This window comes from Herpailurus yagouaroundi, unplaced genomic scaffold (assembly GCF_014898765.1).
Source record: "Herpailurus yagouaroundi ecotype Mexico unplaced genomic scaffold, PumYag 199, whole genome shotgun sequence".
In the NCBI taxonomy this organism is placed as follows: Eukaryota; Metazoa; Chordata; class Mammalia; order Carnivora; family Felidae; genus Herpailurus; species Herpailurus yagouaroundi.
Genome location: NW_024412430.1, coordinates 13,946,471 through 13,968,967, shown reverse-complemented (window position 1 = coordinate 13,968,967; position 22,497 = coordinate 13,946,471). Strand labels below are relative to the sequence as shown.

Here is a 22,497-nt window from a genome sequence, read left to right as displayed (position 1 = left end):
TATATCCCTTTTATGCTATTCTAATTTTCAACTATGCTAATGTACTACTATTTTTACTTAGAAATGAATAGCTGAGTAAAAATAACGTTGGTATTCACAGAAAACGGTGCCGTAGGGCATGGTGGGGACTCACGGAGCAGAACAGAGCAGAAATGGGTGCAAAACGCCTCACCTCTCCGTCTGGTCCCAGGGCAGACTCTCCTCCCTCGGCAATCTCTTCGGCCTTCTGCAAAGCAAGGTCAAGATGTCAGGTGTACGTGAATCAAGAAGACGGTTACAAGAAGAACTTTGTGGCAGTGCTGTGGTATAAAAAAGCACTTCATCGCCACTCATCATCATCCAACAAAGCTTACGTGTTAATGCCTTTCTTTTGTATTTCTCTTCGCTGTCTGAGACAACGTGTGTCTTTCACAGGCAGCTTGCGGGGAGTTACTAAAAGCCACATATGATTCAAGGCTGGCACACACCAAAGATTTGTGGTTCGAGTCTTCCAGGACCCAAAATGCTGAAGGTATGAGAACATCAGGGCTGAGGTCAGCACGTGGAATGTCCTTCCCCTGTTTGGCACTGGGAAGACAAATCCTGATGTAACTGGCTCCACGTTCCTTGGCAAGGTTTCTAAAAACGTCCATCACGAAAAAACTCGGAACCGCTCTTGGGTCATAAAAACACAGAATTGTACAACAATCCTGTGAGCTCTCTGGATGTTTTCCATTCAACCTAATCGGCTTTTCATAATACACAGTATTTCTACGGTGGGTACTAGGAGCAAATGTGATACAGATACTGTGATCTCATGACAAATTCCGTCACCTGCCATTTTCTTAAATATTTCAATATCTTAGTCCATTAACCTCCATGTGCCGCAAAGACAGCCTAAATGAAAAGCGAGGATTATGTCACATTTGGGGCATACCCGAGAGAGTCTCATCTGCAATAAACACAGAAGAGTCTCAAATTTCTTACATTTATAACAACCTCTTTGACAAGGGAAATCTTTTCCATCACCTTTTCAGAATCCTTATTTGAAAGTTATTGCTGGAAAGCTATACTCTTCGTGTGTGAGGAAAAAAAACCAAAAAACAACTTTAGTCATTTCCTTTATCAAGACATTTAAGAAAATGAGCTTTCCTCCCCTGGGCTCTTTAGTTAATTAAAAATATATATAATGATACAGAATCGATATTAACTCTACTCTGTTTACTTAAGGCATTGATTATATAATACATGTTTGCTTTCCATGAAAATAACTCAATTGTCTCTTGACAAAACAGCTTTGAGAGGCAATGTTCAAAATCCAACCCTTTGTCCATACTGAAGAAATGCAGCTCCCATAAACGTTTGAAATTTTGGGGAAGTTCTTTCAAAATTGTCTTACAAGGAATACATGTATGTATGTATGCCAAAGCAAAGGGCATGAAAAAAAAAAATTGCAGTGCTTCTACCAAAGAGCAGGAAATAAAATGCTCCCTTTGGTTATGATTTCCCAAGAATTGAATATTCTATGTATGCCGCCCCAACGTGAAAAACGTTTACACTCCAAAGGAGTGATGAGCGTCAAAAAAGACACCAGGCTCTATATCTTGGTGAAGGATATAGAGAACAATGGCAGAAAAGCCCAGAAAAGAAACCACCCATGTGACCAGCCCCTAAGAGTTCCAATTTTGGAATTCTCGGGCACTACACTCAGGCGACTGTTTTAATTAATGGGAGAAAGTCAATTAATCCCACCATTCTTTCCATACAAATCAGAAATAAGCTACAAATTTGGCCAACAAAGAAAATCAAATGAGACAATGAATAAGCCAATTTCCAATATCTAGCGAGTGGAACTGGATCACCATTTCAATGAATAGTACATTAAAAAGCTTGAAGGACCATAAATAATAGAATCAAAACCATTCTAAAGGATGCTCTTCTATGAATATGCTTTGACTAGCTAGAGTGTTATCTAAAAACCGCCTCACAATCAGGCCCGTCCTTTATTTTAAATCCTCTAAACTCATTTTAAAAATAATATCAAATTCAAGAGGCAATGTAAGATTAGATTTAAAAAATTTGGTTCTGGAATTAGACCACCAGTGTTTGAATCCCCAGCTCTGTCACTAAGAACAAGAGATCTGAGCTATGTGATCTTGAGCAAATCTCCGTCGTGCTTTCCTCTTCTCTAAAAAAGGGACAGTAACAGTCCCTCCCTCATAGGGCTGAGGCAGGAAAGGATCGCTATTTCAGTACGTACAATCCAGTGTTCCATTATATACTGTTATATACATATATACTCCTAGCATCAACCTCCACAACGCACAAGTTTCAATGACTGTCTGAAGACTATTCCTTTATGTCTGTGAGACTGGCTATAGCACTGCCTGCAACTGCTTCATAAGGTTCATCCCATGAAGTCAGGGATTTCTGTCTGTTTTGTCACACGTATATCCCCACACTGACAAGGGGTCTTGGCATGTAAAAGGTACTAAATAAATATTTGGTAAAAGAAGGAAGGAAGGAAGGAAGGAAGGAAGGAAGGAAGGAAGGAAGGAAGGAAGGAAGGAAGGAAGGGAGACAAGCACCAAAAATAATAATAAAGAAGCATCCACTTAGCACACACTCAATGAATCATCATTATTGTAATTACATGCCAATGTATTTGCAAACCATAAAATTAGTTAAGAACACACACACAATTCCTCACAGAACTGGCACGCCCTGAATTTATACCCAATCCTGTTGCTATTACACAAGGTGGAAGCCAGGTGGCAGTCTACTCTATGGCAAGAGACAACACATTCTCCCATCATGCTTTGGATTCTTTCAGTTTGGTGATCTCTGGATCTCCCATGACACTGGTGCTTTATCTTGGCCGCCCACCCCCCCACAAAAATGAATAAATAAATAAATAAATAAATAAATAATCCCACAAAACATCCCTTTTCTTGGTTCAATGTTAACTCCAAACAGATTGCTCTTGGTGTTACCATGGTCTCCCACCAGTTGAAGAACCTTCATATACAGTTATCTCCATCACATGATTACAAACACATCCTACGTTACCAGCTGATGCCTGAGCTTTTTTTTCTCCATCAATTAAAAACAAAACAAAACAATCCTACAAAAAAACTACAAAAAAAAAACTACAACACTGTAGTTCATCCATTAACCAGGACTAAAAGGACCCTGTCTTGGCTTCTTCCAACCTGCAAAACGTTGGGGACAAATTATGCTTGCTGGAGGGAGGAAGGAGTGTAATTCACCTAGTGATGGAAGGGGGATACGGAACAAATTACTCACAACTAAAAACAATGTGGCTTCCCAATGCCCAAGGCCAATGGCAATTTAGAAATTCCACTTAGGAATGTTCACCAAGCTGTGTGCACTGCTACCTGTTTTCCTTGCAGAAGCTATGTGAGATAACTGGCAATGGGCGCAAAGAGGCCAAGGAATCCCTACACGTGAAAATCCTGTGTAAGCCCGCACCCAGGAAAATAAACTTCAGCGGGGCACTTCCTTCACATCACTACCCCAACACAGGCCACGAACGGCCTCGATCTGTAAATAAATAGTTTTCTACCAAATATTTCACAATTTTACAATTTGTATGACGAAGCGAATGCATTTTATCCCCCAGCAGGTGTTGTTACACTATGCTGAAACAACATTCAAGAGTGCTGGCATCTTACAGACTCATTCTGTTTCAGCGGAAACCTAAGCTTTCAGAAACCACTTGGGTTATTTTTACTGTCATTTAAGTGGACCTTTGAGCATTAAGATAGGTGATCAAGCAATAAAAAATACTCAAGAATATCAAATGAACAGGCAACTGCACATTACTGTGCTTGTACTCTGCAGAGAAAACCAACTCCAACATTTTTGACTCAAGTAACTGGTCAATCCAGTTAAGCAGGACTCTGATCCAAACTTGTTTTCACCCATTTTGATACTGAGCTAATCAAATTAATCTAATCACGCTGGCATTGCATACACCTACCTTGACCACAGTCCCTACACTCAGATGCCCAGAATTTCTTAGAACTTTTCTTTGACCTGTGAAATTGTCCTCGTGGGGGTACATCATCATCTTGGGGGGAGGGGGGAGAAACAGGAGAGACAGAAGAATTGAGAAGAAGTGGAGAGCGGCTTGAATTTAAAACAAGTGTCTCAACAATATTACTATACTTTTGCATCTGATGCCTCTTTTCACCAAAAACTATACCAACAGGTTTTTCTGATTTGTTGATATCTAAAAAGGATGAAAACACATTTCCTCTTACCATACTGACCAATGTGGTATGCTGTGCCAGAAACACTCCCTCTCCGGTATGTCACGGTCCTGAGATTTACTCCTAACAGTGTCTTCTGAGAAAGAGAATTAAAGAACTTCTGGAAGGAAAACTGAACACTACGATAGAAAAGGTACTTGACCCAACAGTCCCCCATGGGATTTGGACGGTTCTTATTAGCATCTTGAGTTTCCAAGAAATGTCACAAATTAATAGCAAGGGTGTAGTTCTGTTGGTATACACGCCATCGAAAGACTTTGGAAGAGGGAATTAAATATGTATTTTTGGCCTGAAGTCAACAGCTCGGGAAGCTGAGCCTGTGAAACGACCGCGCGTCTTGACAGTAGGTTGGGTGAGGGAGGTCGGGGATGGCTGGCATGGGCTCCTGACCACAGCTGAAGGAGGAACTCTAAAGCCCTGCAAGGGCCACCTTATTACCACCAGGAACCACCGTAAATTAGAGGCTTCATGATTAAAAAATTCTCCTTGTAGGAGCTAGGGAGAGAGAGATAGGCAGGGTCCACCACAAAGAATAAATCTTCACTTCCTATACATGCCTCAACAGGCAAAGAACCTGTCACTGTCCTAAAAGCCATCTTACCTAATTGCTCCTAACTAAAATACATACATACATACATACATACATAAAGTAGCCATTTATTCTCTCGACATCACAGAGAACATACAGCATGGGGAAAGAGATTTTATTTAAAAAAAAAACAACTATAACCACATTTCAACAATTACTATCCTACATTTATACCGCAAAATTGTTTCATAAAATAATTAATACTAACTGAGCACTTACTCTGTGCCAGGGTATACTCTAAATGCTTTTTTTTAAGTTTACTTATTTATTTTGAGACAGAGAGAGAGAGAGAGAGAGAGAGAGAGCAGGGGAGGGGCAGAAAGAGAGGGAGAGACGGAGAAAGAGAAAGAGACACAGAATCCCAAGCTTGCTCTGTTCTGTCAGGGCAGAGCCCAACACAGGGTTCAATCTCACAAACTCTGAGATCATGATCTGAGCAGAAATCAAGAGTCGGACACTCGGCCAACTGAGCTGCCCAGGGCCCCACTAAATGCTTTAGATACACTTTGCCATGTAATCCTATTACCTTCTTACAGATCCAGAGACTGAAGCACGAGGTAATAGGTCTTTTAATGAAATACTCTATAAGGGAATGAAAGCAAATTTGTACGAAATTTAAAAGTCTGCAGACTAATGTGATTTATTAGACAGTGGCTCAATTTTCTACTCCAGTATGCTCAATCCTATCTGTACACATCCTGGTGGCCTTATGTAGCCCCATGCCCTTTTATACCTTGTAGTCACCCAGCAGATGTTAAGAGAACGATCATGGCAGGGGACAGAGACCTCAAGGTCATGCAGAGTGCACATCAGAGTACGTTAATCTTGTCACACTGCAAAGACTGGTTTCACATAATTAGATATTTCCATGCTTTACAAATTATGCCTCCTCTAACACCTAGGTAGATACATATATTTCGTTTCCTATTCCTCCACTTCAAGGGCATTAACGGAAGACCAGACCCACAGCGAGAAGCTCCAGAATGATTTATAAATGTTATACGTCACAGCAGCAGCTCTGATGGTGAGAAGAGAGAAGCAAACATGGTCAAGGCAGGTTAAAGAAAACCCACTCTCCTGTTTACCAATAGCAAGGAAACACAATAAACTCCACCAGAAAGAGAGAGAATTTCTCTGTTACATTGGGGCAGTTAAAAACAAATTGATCCCTTTCCATTTAAGTTACAAGGTCAACCACACTCATCTACAGGAGTGTAGATACAGTCAGCTGTAGCCGAGTGGTCCTATACCTGTTGCTATAGCACAATGTTCTTGGTCCACTGGGTAAAGAAGGCTTTCTCAAAATAAAGGCTTATTGATGCCTTACTTCATTAAAAACAAACGAATGAACAAACAAACCGCAGACAGGTACAGCATAATACTGTTCTGTGGGGAAAATGCTTTCTCAAAGGGTCAGCGCAGAACTTTTAAGCTTCAGGACACAGCCTTCCTTCCCAGCAGAGAAGCTGGAAGGAGCCATCTCAATCATTCACTCTAATGGAGGGAAGAAGAACTACAGATAATCCAAACTGTCAAATAATCAGCTTTTGAAAGCATCCATTTGCTTTGCACTTGAATAAAGGTGCATCTGCAATTGTGTAACTTGCTTTGAAAGAAGTCTCAAAGCCCCAGGAAAGAGACAGGTTTCAGGAAGGAGCCTGGTTTCTTTGTTTCCTCCATTATCCCATTTGTCCCAGCAAGATGGCCCCGGGGAAGAAATACAGCAGGTCCTCCCCAGTCCTGCTGAGGGCAGGGTGTGCTCAAATGCTGAGCATCCTGACAGAGCACCGGGAAGGAGGCAGAGGGCTGATGATCAACTAATGGTTCTGCACATTCAATCGGGTGAGATAACCAGCCAGAGCCACCCAGAGATTCCCACCAGGCAGACAGGAGGGAGTTGCTTTGGTATCCATTATTCTTTTGCCAGGAAACCAGTCCCCACCCCCAATTTGACTCCTGGGGCTTCCTTGTCCGCATTCATCATGGTTTATCATTATGTACCTGGTTGCATATTTGATTAATGTCTACCTGCCTCTCGCTCTCTGATGGAACTGAGAAGGCACGTGTGCTTCTCCTTGCCATCGCCTTCTTTCTCCCCCAACGTGTAGCCCGCTGCCTAGCTTCAGTTGATACTCGTCAAACAAATAGATGAAAGAGAAAAGAATAAATGCTATCAGCAAACCTGAAGCTAAGAGTTTGGAAGTAGAGAGCCAATCTATAGATCATGCAAAGTTGGCAGCATCGTGAAAAAGAGTGTGACAGGTTCCCGCTCTATACAGATTAACACAAAAATAAAGGCATAATCCCCATCACTCAGTTAGAGATCTTTCTTTGCCTACGATGATATAACAATCTAATACCATGGCAGGAATCCATTAATTAGAAGCCAGAAGCTCAATTCGGGGACCCTTCAGCTTTTACATCACACACACACCAAGTAGAATTTGAATTTTACTGCTACGAACACCAACAGTGACCTTTTCCTGGCCACTTCTGCAAAACACAGCTCCGGACTGGGAAAAACGAAAACTGCCGTTTCACGGGGTCCCCTTGTGGAATGTTACAGAATTCTTTCTACCTGTTTGCCCATGTGCCTTTCTCTGACTCTGAAAGCGTCTTTTGAAGTCAGAAACTGGGAGCTGGCATTCTGCAGAGTCTATAATGCCACCTTGACAAGAAAATGAGGGATCGCTCAACGACGAAATGTCTAAATCCAAGCCCTGAGTCATTGCGCGCTCTTCACAATGCGGGAAGCTATCTTCTACTAAAGAAGTCAGGTGCAAGAAGGCACCTTCTCAATCATTTATTCCTCCTCCTTAATTATGAAGCAGGGATGGGAATTCAGGAGCCATGAAATTAATTATTTTTTGAAAAACATTGCGTTCAATTATTCAGTGCACAGAATAAATGATTAAATGGCACCAATCTTCAATCCTCACAGCCCTGGCCGAGACTTCCTGTTTCTTGCTGGTGTGTGTGCCCAGGCCAACCAGGGTGTGCCGTGAAAACAAAACATGAACCAAGAACCAAATCACCAGACCACTCAGGATTCAGAGAGGATCTGTATTCACAGGTCTACACTGGCAGGTTGCCCTTGAATCGAGGTACAATATCTGCAGGGCAGAAATTCTAAATCTTACTCTTCACTTTCCGTGCAATATAATTAGGTTATATTGTACATAAAACTATTTACTGTTCTCTGTAATAACCTAAAACCCTGCCTTAGACACTCACCCTACTGTGACACCAGGGCAGCTGAACTGAATGAAGGAACCACTTTGACACTGTCTCTCGTTCGAACAAACAGACTGAAATCTGTTTCGAAAGTACCCCAAGGCCATCTCTTAACATCTTTCTCAGGCTCTTTCCATCTGTACTCTGCATTCCTTCTTAATTTTCATCACCCTACCACACTGGCATTAAACTTAAGCAAATACTTCTGTGCAACTCACATCTTTCCCTTTTTGACTGACCGTATACACTTGATATTGCAACACTGTACGGAACCGTGAAAGTATGGACAGAACTGTTACGGTTTGGAACATCCTACTGGCTACACCCTCATCTCCGACCTGTGGTCTGGTGTGCCTCATCACCTCTTTGACACGGTGCCTGTTTTGGGTAAGCATTTTCTGCAACTCAAATACCTGAGTCTTCCACTAGGGCAGTAACGAGTAAATACACACACACACACACACACACACACACACACACACACACATATATATGCATATATACATACATGCATATATGCATATATACATATTTTTTTAAGTTCTTTTATCTTATTTTATTTTTTTAATTTTTTTTTCAACGTTTATTTATTTTTGGGACAGAGAGAGACAGAGCATGAACGGGGGAGGGGCAGAGAGAGAGGGAGACACAGAATCAGAAACAGGCTCCAGGTTCTGAGCCATCAGCCCAGAGCCTGACGTGGGGCTCGAACTCACGGACCGCGAGATCGTGACCTGGCTGAAGTCGGACGCTTAACCGACTGCGCCACCCAGGCGCCCCATAAGTTCTTTTATTTTTAAGAGACAGAGAGAGACACAGCATGGGCAGGGGAGGGGCAGAGAGAGAGGGAGACACAGAATATGAAGCGGGCTCCAGGCTCTGGGTTGCCAATACAGAGCCCAACTCGGGGCTCGAACCCACGAACCGCAAGATCATGACCTGAGCTGAAGTCGGATGCTTAACCGACTGAGCCACCCAGGTGTCCCAGGAGAATGTATTAAAGGGCCCTGGGCTGGCTCCTGACCATACACTCCTCTCCTCTGACTCACTAGGGCGCTCACCTTCTTCCTCTTCCTCCTCTTCTTCTTCTCTTTGGCGGCCTGGGCTTGCTTGTGCTCCCAAACCAGGTTGGTCAGGTTGGCCACATACTCATCAGTCTGCTGCAAAAGGTAAGCTAAACGCCTGTCTTTCTTTTGATCAATCAGTTTTCTGTAGCCCTCTTCATCTTCAGCCTATTAAGGAAAGGAGAACACGGTCAGGGCGCCATAGAGATTGGCAGACGACTCCATGTGCCACTCATCCGCCCCCCTCATGGTCTGAACTCTGACTGGTGGTGAGTGCGGGCAACCTAAGGATCCAGGCTACGTGAGTTACGGCGCACAATCCGGGTCTGGGGTGCGCTTGGGGGCGCCATGCCTGCGTCCCAGGACACGCGGGCTCGTAGCAGTCAGGACACCGAACCACACTACTTATGTGGTGCGAGCAAGTCCTCAAAGTCAGCTCTTTGCTCTTCTAAGGTTCTTTGTGCGCGCGCGCGCACACACACACACACACACACACACACAGATAAAATTTGAGAATCCGTCATCCAAAGTGTATCCTTAACTTTGTATTCTGGAAATTTTCAAAAACAAGTGAAAGTAGAGAGGAGAGTATAATCTCTCATATCACCAACACCAAGCAACAGGAATTAACTCACAAGGACTCCCTTTTCACAGCTACCCTTCCCTCAAGTCCTCTCCCCAGTCCCAAGCTAGAGTGTGCTGAAGCAAATTCCAGACATAAGATCTCTTCATTCAGAAATAGTTTGGTAAGTATTTCTAATGGCAAAGACTCCGATGGACTGTAAGTGTAGTAAGTATAACTTCATATACATAAAAGCATCACAAACACCGCGGCTGATAGGAAAAGTCAAATTCGGAGGAGTTTTGTCACTGACGGGCACGGCGTGACGGGCCTACGTGACTAGAGGCGAGTCATTTAGCACCTGGAGTCTGATACTGCTGGGTAATAAAACAGGTACAGTAATTTCCGCCTCTACCTCCCATTAAGCAACATTATGAGGTTAAATCCAATAAAAACTCTGATGTACTCTGGGCCATTTCAAGAGAAATCTCTTTTATGCATCCCAATAAAAAGGACAGCTCAAAATATTTTCCTCGTGTGACGCGCAGGATAAAAAGGGACATACCACAAAATCTTCCACTCTGCGGAAAAGCTGGGGATCTTTGGTCCAGGGGCACCACTCCAGCATGTGCCCGAGTGACAGCCGTTTTATAACCCAGTCTAGCTGCTGTCTGCCCCGTGGATGAGTGTGAACCTCAAATGCTATTATAACTCTAATTGCTTTTGGTTATGGTTGATCTCACTTGAAGAAAGAGTGATAAAAACTGCAGTTTCCCTGTTATCTGTATATTCCATCATTTAATTGCAAAAATTAATGATTTGCAAATGCCTAATCATTAGTGTCAAACCAATCTGTTACTGAAGTTCTAATATAGTTTCACTCCAGTTGAATCAGACAAATTTTGACCGCTTACTGCTCAAATTACTATAAAGGAGCCTCCTTGGCTAGTTAGAAATCTCGTGGACAGTCGTCTCCTTCCCGAAAAAGCAGAGGGAGGTTGGAGGAGATCTAAGGTTTAGTAATACCTGGAAACAGGGCTCTTTAAAACATGGTGTTTAGTCTCTGGAATCCACAAAATTAGTGGGGAAAAAAAATTCAAACCATAATAACACCAAGAAAGGCCTTGTCACTTGGAATTTTCCAGGTTCGTGATTATGGGCCAAGGCTAATGATTTTACCTCCATCCTATTCTCAGGCATTATGTCCCAGGTACAATTTGCAGGTCTCGTATCATTATAGATCACACACACTTTTAAAATTCCATGGTGTGCTCCGAGGTCCAATTCCAAAAATAAATGGTCAATAAAACCAAACACCCTGGCCAATGATGTAAACCAATCCCTTCTGTATTTATATATCCATTAAAAAATAATAGCATAAATGTAATGACCCGTGGGTAGCCTTTGACAATAACACAGCTATAACCAAAAACGCAACATTTCAAAATTAACTTAAAAATCACTTTTTATACTGCTAGGGAGAAATTTCTATCATTAAAAAAAAAAGGATAACACCAGAGGCTTCAAAAAAAACAGACCTTCTTCGAGTCCAAGATATAACTTCATGACACATTCATGCAAAGCAACCTGTATCATGAGTCTCAAAGACGCAAAATTTTACAAAGGACGATCTGGTTGTTAAATACAACTCCTGAAAGCTGCACGACCCGCCTTTATGTGACAAGCTATAATCTGAACAGCAATGCTGCCCCAGGACAGGCAAGTACTCGACTCATCAGCCGTGGTCCTCGATTCGTGGTATGTGCTGTCCAGGAAAGAGAAGATGTTCCTACTCCATCCATACGAGGTTCAAAGGAGCGTGTTAACATGTTTGAGAAGCCGCTTTTACTCACCCCCTGCTATAGCATATTTACCATTCTCAATACGGGTGCCTGTGAGGACCCCCATTTCCCGGGGTCCCTGCAGGCGAGCGAGCCCCTTACCATCAGTCTTCGCATTCTCTCCTTTTCGATACGCTCCGTCTCTTTTTTCTGCTCTCTTTCCGTGTTGGCGTGCCAAGTTGCCACTGCTTTGGACAGCTTCTGGATCTTCCCGGCCACAGACCGATGGTATTCCTTAAAATCTTTTGCATGCTGCAAAATACTGTTCAGGTACTCCTACAGGATCCAAAGGGAGGAGAAAAGGATACTCAAAGTCTATTTCCCATGAGGTTTCAGCGTAGCCCAAGAAAGCACACACTTTGGCTTCATGAGAGTGGACGGTTAGAATCTTCTGGGGGACAGGTGCCCTGGGATGTCTCCTGGCAGCTGAGCTGTGGGCTATGGGGCTGGTGAAAAAGGCTCTCAAAGTTTGTTTGGGCACCAGTGTGTGGAAGCGAAACCTCTGAGGCCTCAAAAAATACGGCCCCATGGAAATGGCAGGATCAAGGATTGGCAGAAGCATGCAAAACAGCAGGGATGAAATGTAAAGCACATCACCCTCAAATAAACCCGAGGGAGGTGGGTATTTTCAGTGAGAACCAGGTTATCAAAGTCATGCCTCTTCTGCTCTAACTTAAACGCCTTAGAACCGTGACTTGAAATAAGATGAGGAGCCACGCAAATCGCCGCCCATAATTCAGATCTACTTTTGAAATACGGGAGGAGACACGTGTACCAACGAATATCTAACATTTATTTTTCCAAATGAAACGAAGCTGGGGCATTAAATTGAGCACCAGAAAACAAACACAATTTACAGGGCTTCTAATGCAAAATCAAATCCTGCATCAAAAATATTTCCAACCCCCTAGGAAGGAACATTTTAAAATATCTGCCCCAGGGTGCCCGGATGGCTCAGTGGGTTAAGTGTCCAACTTCAGCTCAGGTCATGATCTCACAGTTTGTGAGATGTGAGCCCCACGTCGGGCTTTATGCTGGCAGCTCAGAGCCTGGAGCCTGCTTCGCATTCTGTGTTTCTCCCTCTCTCTACCCCTCCCTGGCTTGCACTGTTTCACTCTCTCTCTCTCAAAAATAAATAAACGCTAAAAAAATTTTTTTTTTTTTAAATCTGCCCCTATGAAACCTCCAACGGGGCCCCAGAAAAGCCCAGGAGGCTGTATTCACATTCGTTATAAAAATAACTGTTTTGGGGAGCCTGGGTGGCTTGTCAGTTAAGCCTCAGACTTCGGCTCTGGTCATGATCTCACAGTTTGTAGGTTTGAGCCCCGCATCGGGCTCTGTGTTGACAGCTCAGAGCCTGGAGCCTGCTTTGGATTCTGTGTCTCCCTCTCTGTCTGCCCCTCCCCCACTCACACTCTGTGTCTCGCTCTCAAAAAATAAATAAGAAATTAAAAAAAAAAAAAAACAAAAACTGTTTTGCTCTCTTCATTTCTTTTCCAGGCCATCCGGGTGGCAGCTGGCCGTGGGATTATGCAGAAGACACCTGCCTGGAATTCAGAAAGCAGGGTCCTCCACTGATCCCCTCACAGTCCCATGGACAGGCCACCCACTTCCCTAGCCTGGCCTGTCTCACATGGGGCGGCTGGAACACGGGAGTTGCAAGGGACCTTTCTGTTCTCATGGTTTGTCCCCACCGCCCTCGCCAGTACATTTCTCAGTCCTTCTGAGTCCACCTGAGGGCTCAGTCAGGCATGTCCGTCAATGTAGGGCCACACAGTCCACACCCCAATACCTGGTGCTTCTGTCGACGCTTCCTTTCCTGCTCAATCTTCTGCTGCTTCTCCAGTTTCTCCGTCATGCGGGCCTCCCTCAGGGTCTGGCGCTTGCTCCGTTTGTATGCTTTGGAGTTGAGGGCCGTCTCCAGGGTTGTGTCTCGTCGCATGCAGGCCACCACCTCTTGTCTCAGCTGTCAAGGTCAAGGGGGGAGCGGGGAGCCGTTGGGAGAGCTTCCCCAAACAGAGGCCTGGCTCCTGGACAGCCTCCACTGCCCTGCTCCCCGTTGGTGGGGCACAATGGGGTCTCTACAAGGTTCTCCATTGGAGTTGGCCTTGTTTTTTGTAAGTGAAGGGACTAAATTGTGCCAAATCCACGCAGCATTTTCAAAGACGGTAAAAGTGTTCTTTCCAAGTAATTCAGATTAAAAACAAAAACAGAAACTTACAGCACTGTAACACTAACAAAAACACTAACCAAAACCTGTCTTGGGTGTTCAATAAATTAATTCATTCTGTTTAATTATTCTAATGGTATTAATTAGCTAATGAGCTTCTGAAATATTTTACTTCATTTTAAGTGCCATACTAACATTCTCTTTGTGTCTAAAGATGGACTTTAATGATGCTCTGCAAAAAAGAGTAGAAACATTACTTCTTGTTCATGCACAGTAGCAGCAGGTACTCAAACAATATTAATTCAATGTTAATTTTCATATGAAAAACGGGAAATACGGGCTTTGGCTTCCCCCACTCCCAACGATGATATTCTTTCCAAGATATTTAAATTTCACACTAGATCGGGGACTTCTTTTTAGATTATCATAAACGTAGTGTCTTATCCATGTTGTACGTTATGTGGTAGCAGCCGGGGTGGTGGGGGTGGGGGAAGGATTGGGCATATACGTTAAAATAACAATCTAACTGAATCTCAAATCAGCATCAACTATAGTTAATTCACTGGGAAAATTTCGTAGAGGGTGGACTTTTCTACACCATCAAGCAAAAAAATCAGAGACTGGTAAGAGTCCAGCACAGAGAAGCAAATCTGAATATAATCTTATTTTGTGAAGATATATTCGGTTATTAATCATTTTCACAAAATTTTAGCAAGCACTTCATGAAGTGCGTTTCGTGACGTCCCGTATAGGAAAGGAAGAAAATGATTCAGGGCCTTTTATTTTCTTTCTTTTAGAATTTCAGCTGAAAGCTACTCTCACAAAGCTATGGCCAAGGAGCACCCTGTCACCAAGACACCCTCCTGCGACATTATAACCCATAGGGCAAATGTACTCCCAACCGAGTTCCTATGACAGTAGCAAGTGGGGTGCCTTTGTGATTTTAGTCACATCCCGCTACAGACTGAGTCATGCAATTCAATACTTCCAAACCACTTTCATTCATTAATAATTCATTTTGCACGCCCCGAGACCTTCACCAAGTAAACCCACCTGCCTGGCAAGCATGCGTCCCTTCTCCCCTTTGGCTAAACGAGGCAGGGTGCGGACCAGGAGACCTGCACCTTTTGGGTCCACAGAGCAAAACTCACCAACGTAAAACTATCTCTACTTCATTTCACTAGTCTCCTACAGACTCGGCAGTTATAAAACAGATCACCATGCTAGCTTTTATTAATCAGTCACTACTAAGAACCACAGCAAGAACACTAGGTAACAGTCCACTGATTAGTCAATACGTGGGCCTGATGTGGTCAAATGCTTCAAACTTAGGCTCCGATGAATAATCAGCCGTTAGAAAACAGTGCTATGTATTTCTACAAATGAGGGGCTATCAATTCAGCAGAGGAGAATTCGGAATGGCTAGGATTTTATATTTGTGTTTACAAAGAGACTCTGATCAACCCCCTTCTACCTTTTTCTTTGGAGTCATAAAGGCAAGCTAAACCATTTATTCTCAAGGTTTCATCCATGGTAACAAAATGCCATTACTCTGACTTTGGAAACCGTAATATAGGAGAAAAAAAAATGACTCTGATATACAGAAGAAAAAAAGTAGGATAATAAACAATTCATCTTCGTTACTTTTGGCTCTATGCTGCTGGTTGGAAATACACACTAGTTTTACTAAGTTTGTATCTTTATAACAATATTGAACAGACTTCCGCTTATTTCCTTCATCTCGGATTCGCTGGGGAAAAGGTATTACCTGACGCTGGAAATTGAGTAAGCGAAGCGCTTTCAGCTCCACAGTTGCTTTGGTTCGTAAATCTGGTGGCAGAGAGCCAGGCAGATTTTCCAGTTCTTGGATCCTATGAGCTATGCGAGCCTGGAGTCTAAAGGAGATAAGGAAATGGGGGGAGGGGGAGGCGGAAATATACATTACAACGGAGTCTTGAATGATAAACAGTAACCCTCAGGTTTAAGTTCTGGCAAAACATATCCCGGATCTTGCTGTCCGCGAATTCCTGATGCCCAGCTGGATTATCTGATGTTAAACGGAGAAGAGCGACCTCTGCATTGACGCGGACAGGCGCCGTATGTTGCTCAACACCCTGGCCTTCTTCACAACGTCTCTCTCGAACACCCAGAAAGGAAGACTCAGGATGCATCTAGGAAGGCAGTCCAGTGCCATGACTTGCTTCAGACAGAGACAACATGAGAGACAGGACAATGTGATTTGCTCCCAAATGCCCAGGCAGCCAGAGTGCAGAGCTGAGACAACAGAGTTTTCTTTCTGACTTCCAGTTCCGTCCTAGGCAACCAGGCCATGTGCCCTCTTTGCCAAGATGCTGATGACAACAGCCGTTGAAGCTGAGTGAACAAGAGCACTTTTAGGTGCTGAGGCCACAGAAATCAACCAACCCAAAACATTCACGGAGGGAGCCTGCCAACCACGACCACTTCCTCTCTGAGCAGTGCTTGTCTGAGAAAAGGCAAAGTATGCATTTTTAAAAATCAGGTTTGGGGTAGCGGGAGATGGTAAGGTAACAGTATTTAAAAACTACGTTTCTAGAAAAAGGGTTGCTAGAGATTCTCATCTCCGACATCATCAGGAATATAACTGCAGGTCATTCTTCAAAATAAAGGCAGAAGAGAAAACAAAACATACCCCACTTTCTTCATTCGGCCAGGATACTTTTACTGTGACCCCATACAAACCGGCTTCAGATTTCGCCTGGATCCTATTCTTACAAATAACTGCATGCCATTTAAAATCTATTTTTAAAACTACCTCCCTCCAAACTTGGGGCAGAAGTGTCTTGGAAAAGATTTCATGAAGAATAGTAAAAGGTAGTAAGTTAAATTAACATTAACTGTGCTAAGGTGTATTTAAGGTAGAACTTTCTTCAATTCTTTCTCCCTCCCTCCTTTGCACGTACTCACTCTCTCTGTCTCTCTCACACACACACACACACACACACACACACACACACACAAACATGCATGCACCCCTACAAGGTAAATGCTATAGAGGTGCCATCTTACTGATGAGAAAACTGAGGTTTGGAGACAGTAAGAAACACGCAAACTTCACAGAACTAGTAAAGGAGGGAGCCCGGACAGGAGCCTCATTTGCCTGACACCTGCAGGGACACCGCAGGTAATTAATACACACTTTGCAGCTTTCCTGGACCTCAACTATAAAAGCTGATAATTAAAGATTCTTTTAAAAACTCGTATCATGCAGGGTGTCTGGCTGGCTCAGTCGGTGGAGCGTGTGACCCTTGATCTCAGGGTTGTGAGTTCTAGCCCTGAGCTGGGTATAGAGATTACTTAAAAAATAAAATCTTTAAAAATATTAATAATAAATGACTAAATAAATACAAATCTGTATTATGGTTTTGTCAACCTTTACGATGCTCTGTGTGCGTCAACATGAAAAAGTACAATCTCTGAGCGAGGGCCCACAAAATTCTCTTACTACTTCAGTTAGCCCAAATATCAAAAACTGAGTGCTTTTAAAAACCAAACCAAACCAAAAAAACGTACAGAACTTGCAACTGTTTGCTTTGGTAGAGAAGTAAAATGCCATCTTTTTCAAAACTTTAAAAAATGACAGTAAGGGAAGCACATCATTTTTTCATTGACTTTGCTGGAAATAATATCCTGACAGATTCCTATTTTATTTGGTACATACGTGTTATTAATTCTGATTTACTGAACGATTTGATGGCAGAACATGCTATTATTGGCGCTGTCCGTGTTATCATACTGTTTTTTTCAGCCCTCTGTACTAACACAAGCAAACAGGCCCTTAAACGGCTTATACATGCAGCAGAATAAACACCTGTGAGTTCAAATGACGGTAAGAAACTTCCACCATTTTTGAAATAAAAAAAAGAACGCTTACAAATTTTAAATAATAGAAAAATAAACAAACTTCCACATTGTATTCTTTTGGCCAGACTGCCCCACCTCACCCACTGTTCTTGTGCATTCCTATTACTACTGATACTCATCAGAGTTGCTTTCTTTTTTTTTTTTAATTTTCACCGTATGGAACAAAGATCCATTTCCTTTGTCCAATTCAATTTCTTAAATATTCACATTGCCAAAAATCTCTAACTATGGCCAGAGATGGTACATCTTAACTACGACATTAAGAGAAAAAAAAAACCTGTTATAGTGTTTTTTTTCAAATATTTAAATAGGAAAAAACAAAACAAAAGAAAACTAAGCCAAAACAGCTTTACTCATGTCGAGTGAAGGCCACAGTATAGGAGAATTAAATATCACAGGGAGGTAGATGAGAGTCAGTGAGTTAGTTAGGCTACTTCCTCGGTTCTAGATTTACCACAAACTTTTGTTTGTTTGTTTGTTTGTTTGTTTGTTTGTTTCATGTGAATACCTCGGAAATTCAACCATCCCTTGGTGTTTGGGCTTACTTTGTCTGACCAAGTGGGTCAAGTGAGAAATCAGAGGCATAGCTGCTTTTTCTTAATCTTCTAAAGGTCTATGGAATTAGGACGAAATAAATAATCTTAGGACAACTGGGCTGAGAGTACAGAGATTAATTCCCCCGATGGGAGTGGGAGATGTAGGGATGTGGGGAGGCGGGGATGGGGGCAGATGTAGCCTCAGAGTCTGTGGGGAGCAGTGGGGGGCACTGCTTCCCAAAATATCTGCATCTCCCAAGGGCCTGGTAATTTGTCAAGGAATCTCAGATTCCCCAACACAAAAGAATCTTTCTTTTATGAGAGGGAGGTGGAAAGTGCAAAGTGCCATCGCGCAAAACTACAGAAGAGGAAAGGTAGGTTCCGCGGTAAAATTACATGCATTGAATTCCGCACATGGCGGGTGGGTAGCGAGGTGGTACAGGAGGGGCTGCTTTAACGTAGAAAATTTTATTTCTTTGTGGTGGTGGTCGCCGTGGTTAATAGAAATCTTCATTTTAAGTAATGCTCCTCGCCAGACAATTTCATCTTCCCATCAATGGAATTCAGCAGGCAGTCCAATAAAGAGATTCAGGATTCTAAACTTCCCGAAACAACAACACATGTAATACCGTATAACTGCGGGAGACTCATTTGGTGTCCTCACGAGTACAGAAAATTGAAGCAGAATTAGGTCACTCAGGTTTTTCATACAGATTGAACAGTAAATCAAGAGGGGTTACTGTTCCAGTAAGAAAAAGAGTTCCATTAAAGGTAACAGATATTTGTTCAGGTCCAGAGGAGAAGTTTATGATTCCTGTAGGAGAGTTATTTGAACAGAAAATGACACTGGTACATTTTGTTCCTTCAAGGAGCTGAGTGACACTTTAAAAAGGGGGGGGGGCAGAGAGAGGGGAGAGGGTGGGGGAAAATGACTTTTCGTAACTCTGCTGATCAAACAGCCCTTGGTAATTTTTGAGAAGGAGTTTCAGGGTTGCAGTGGGGATCAGGGAAGGACAAAAAACACGCTTGCTTCCTGAAGCAAGGTGTGCTACTATTTTCATACTGAATTTGAAATTAATGCCAAAGAGGGCTGGCGTGTTTCAAAGGGGAGCTTCTCAAATAAAGTCCTTTGAATGTGAAATGCATCTTCCGTGAAAACGCTTGTGGAATCCATTCGTTTACACACTAACGTGACAACTGGAGCGCTTTTGCCCGAAAATCGAACTCAGGATGGGAGAAGTGAAGTCAGGTATACTGACAGGGCAAGAGAGGCGTGCTGGAAAGACCACCACCACCACCACCAACAACAGCAAGAACAAACTGGAACTCTCTCTCTGACGCTTAACTACAGAAAAAGGCACTGAGTTTCATCAGTAAGAGAAAGATGGTCAAAAAAGAAAGGATACCATTTAGATGGGAACAAAATGTTTTCACCGCAGACTGCACAGATTTGAGGCAAAGTGCTCAGGCGCAGAAACTTATTTATGCTGTTGTTGAATCAAGAAGGTCAGTTTGTCAAGATTCTGCTTTTATGATGAGCAAGAGAAACAGCCAAGCGACTTAAAAGTCAAAAAGAAATTTGAGATTCTGACAACTTCCTTTCAATTTTCACAGACAAGGTAAGTGATATTACCATGGTCAAAGACATCTGTTAAAGAAATTCTGACAGATGATTTCTTTGCTCCAAGTACATAAAATTATAAAGGAGATATCTATCTATCTACTGATATCTTTTACACCTTGCTCAAATAATCAATCAGATGGTTTTTGCTCCAATTAAGTACATAAGTTATAAAACAAATATATGTATACATATATTACATGTACACATACATGTACATATACATATATATACACATACACATATATACACACACACATACATCTATATACTTTAGACCTTGCTCAAGTACTTGATCAGAAGGTAAAGATACACAGGACCTTTCCAGCTACTAGTGCTAAAGACCAGGAAGCCATTCTCTCAAAGAGGAGCAAAAGGCAAAGTTGCTTAGCTGTCTCTTACAAGAGCCTAAGGCACTCGATCTAACCCCTTCTGAAGGATAAAGTTAACTCCTCTCTGCAGCTGAACCATTTATCTCCAGATGGGGAAGCCAGCCATCGCTCTCTAATTAAAGAAGATACAAGATGCCCTGTGATGCTGCCAGGAGAAACCCGTGCTCTTTCTCAAGACGGCCATGGGAAAGTTCAGCCCCAAGACCCCACCTGCTTTTCAGACCCAGAGTTGCCAGAGCAATCATTCTGGAAGCCACGCATCTTTACGAAAGAGGAGACATTTCATCAAGTAACGATAATAATATCAAAAAGAGCCATTCCACCACATTCTGCTTATAATTTAAAAGATCCCGACTCATGTATTTTTTTCTTATTGATACGGGACTGGAGGACCAAAGCTTTTCACACTGGAATAGGCTACATAGTCCTACTTAGTTCTGTATACTTTGGGAGGCCATCCAAGGGTGCTAAAAATGGGGCTCATGACAAGAAAGTACTGCAAATACAGTTCTGGTAAAAATGAAGAAAACTTAGGAGTCAGTAAAATGCACATACACCTGCCTGCCTCCCCCCAACCCCCCGCCCCGCACAACACAGGCTGAACAAGGAGAAAAGTCCAGATGTATTTCTAGGTAGAGAGAGTGTCTATGTTATGAATGTAGTTCACATGACGTAGTAACAATACAGGTATATTCGAGGTAAGGACAAAAAAAAGTTAGTTCTTTGGAAGTCAGAATTTTAGAGTAACTAAACAATACCCCTCGGTGCTACTTACTGCCTTTTTAAAAAATACTTTTGACTTTTTTTTTTTAATTCAGTAGTGATGTAAAGAAAGTACCGCATATGAATAAAGCTTCTGCCCCAGATAGGAACCTAGTGCTAATATGTGACTTTGTACCGCACAGTGATCTGCCTGTCAACACTACAATACCAACTGATGATGTGTATGTAGCTCTCTAGGGATACATAAAATTTAGGAAACAGCAATACAAAAGCTCTTTGTTGAGGATTAGTAATAGTACAGAGAGGAAAGTTTTGCTCTTCATCCAAAAAGCTACACACATTTACGGGCAAGTTACTGTGATTTCTTTCACAGTTAACTACCAAAGCTGGTAACTCAGTGTTTTAATCTAGTAACACGTAAGTCATGTGTTTTTCAATAAAGACTAAGGTGATGTCTTTAAAGGGAAGCTAGATGTTATTTACTGACCTTCCCTTACAATTTCTTTGAAATTAAATAATAATTGGGAAATAATCATAGCTGATATGTACTGAAAGTCTTTGTATCATTTAATCTCCCCCCCTACAAGAGGTACTATAACACCTTCTTTTAACAGATGTGGAAACTGGGTCACGGAAAAGAGATGTAACTTCACCAAGGTAACACAGCTGGTAAGTGACAGAACACTCCCGGACTCTCTTTTTGGTTAACATTAAGTATTCACATCAAGGGTCCGCTAACTCCAGCCTGTGGGCCAAATCCTTTCCACAGCCTGTTTCTGTAAATAAAGTTTTACTAGAACACAGCCAGCCCATTATTGTCTGTGGATGCTCTTAGCAGAGCTGAGAGGCCTTTGCCACAGTCCTGAAAAGGGTAAAGTTGTAACCATCCCGCCGTTTGCAGAAAAGGTTTGCCCACTACTGATTCAGATAAATGTGCCAAATCAGGTGAAAATTAGGTTTCTGGAACGAAGAGTTTAAAGAAGGACCCCACATGAAGACACTTCTATCGGGCTTACCACTAAAGCTGGGCCAAGCTGTAGACCCACAAATGCATGCATTAAAACAAAGAATATATTACAGTGAGCCACTATGTAGGCTTTAGTAGCATGAGACCAGCTCGAAGCCATCGTTCAAGGATAACTGAGAGACACCATGCACAGACAGGCCAAGTATGACGGGTCTGCTTTCTTGCATCCACAGGCACTCCTGGCTGGACTTTGATCTTTGCATCCCTCGTGCCCGACACAGTGCCTGGCATGTCATGGCGGGTGATGACAGCTTTCCGGACTCAGTGAATGACACTCACCGTCCTGAGAACCCAGAGGCCCCCCTCCTGCCACCGCTATGGCAAACAACCCCTTGTTCAAGGACATTCTTCCCGCAGCCTGAGTTTCGGCCTGTGCCTTGTCCCATTAGGAAGCATGGCCACCACACCAGCGGTCCACACACCCCCGGGCGAGGTGGGGGGCGGGGCGGGGAACAGTGTCTTACCTGTACTCGCGCTCCTGCAGGATCTCCACGGGGTCCAGGCCCTGCGGTTTCTGGATGGGGCTGATACGGCTCTGCTTCTGCTGCAGCTGCAGGATGG

General features: G+C 42.9%; 1 protein-coding gene across 1 annotated transcript in view; it reads right to left on the bottom strand.

Annotated features, from left to right (window-relative positions):
- Positions 1-22,497, bottom strand: part of SMARCA2 (SWI/SNF related BAF chromatin remodeling complex subunit ATPase 2) — a 185,551-nt gene that overhangs the window by 129,705 nt on the left and 33,349 nt on the right. The window contains exons 6-11 of the mRNA XM_040449259.1: positions 22,401-22,495; positions 15,503-15,629; positions 13,357-13,530; positions 11,667-11,840; positions 9,159-9,329; positions 173-226 (exon numbers count right to left, since the gene is read on the bottom strand). Coding sequence (XP_040305193.1) covers positions 173-226; positions 9,159-9,329; positions 11,667-11,840; positions 13,357-13,530; positions 15,503-15,629; positions 22,401-22,495 — 795 coding nt within the window. The remainder of the gene's footprint in view (positions 1-172; positions 227-9,158; positions 9,330-11,666; positions 11,841-13,356; positions 13,531-15,502; positions 15,630-22,400; positions 22,496-22,497) is intronic.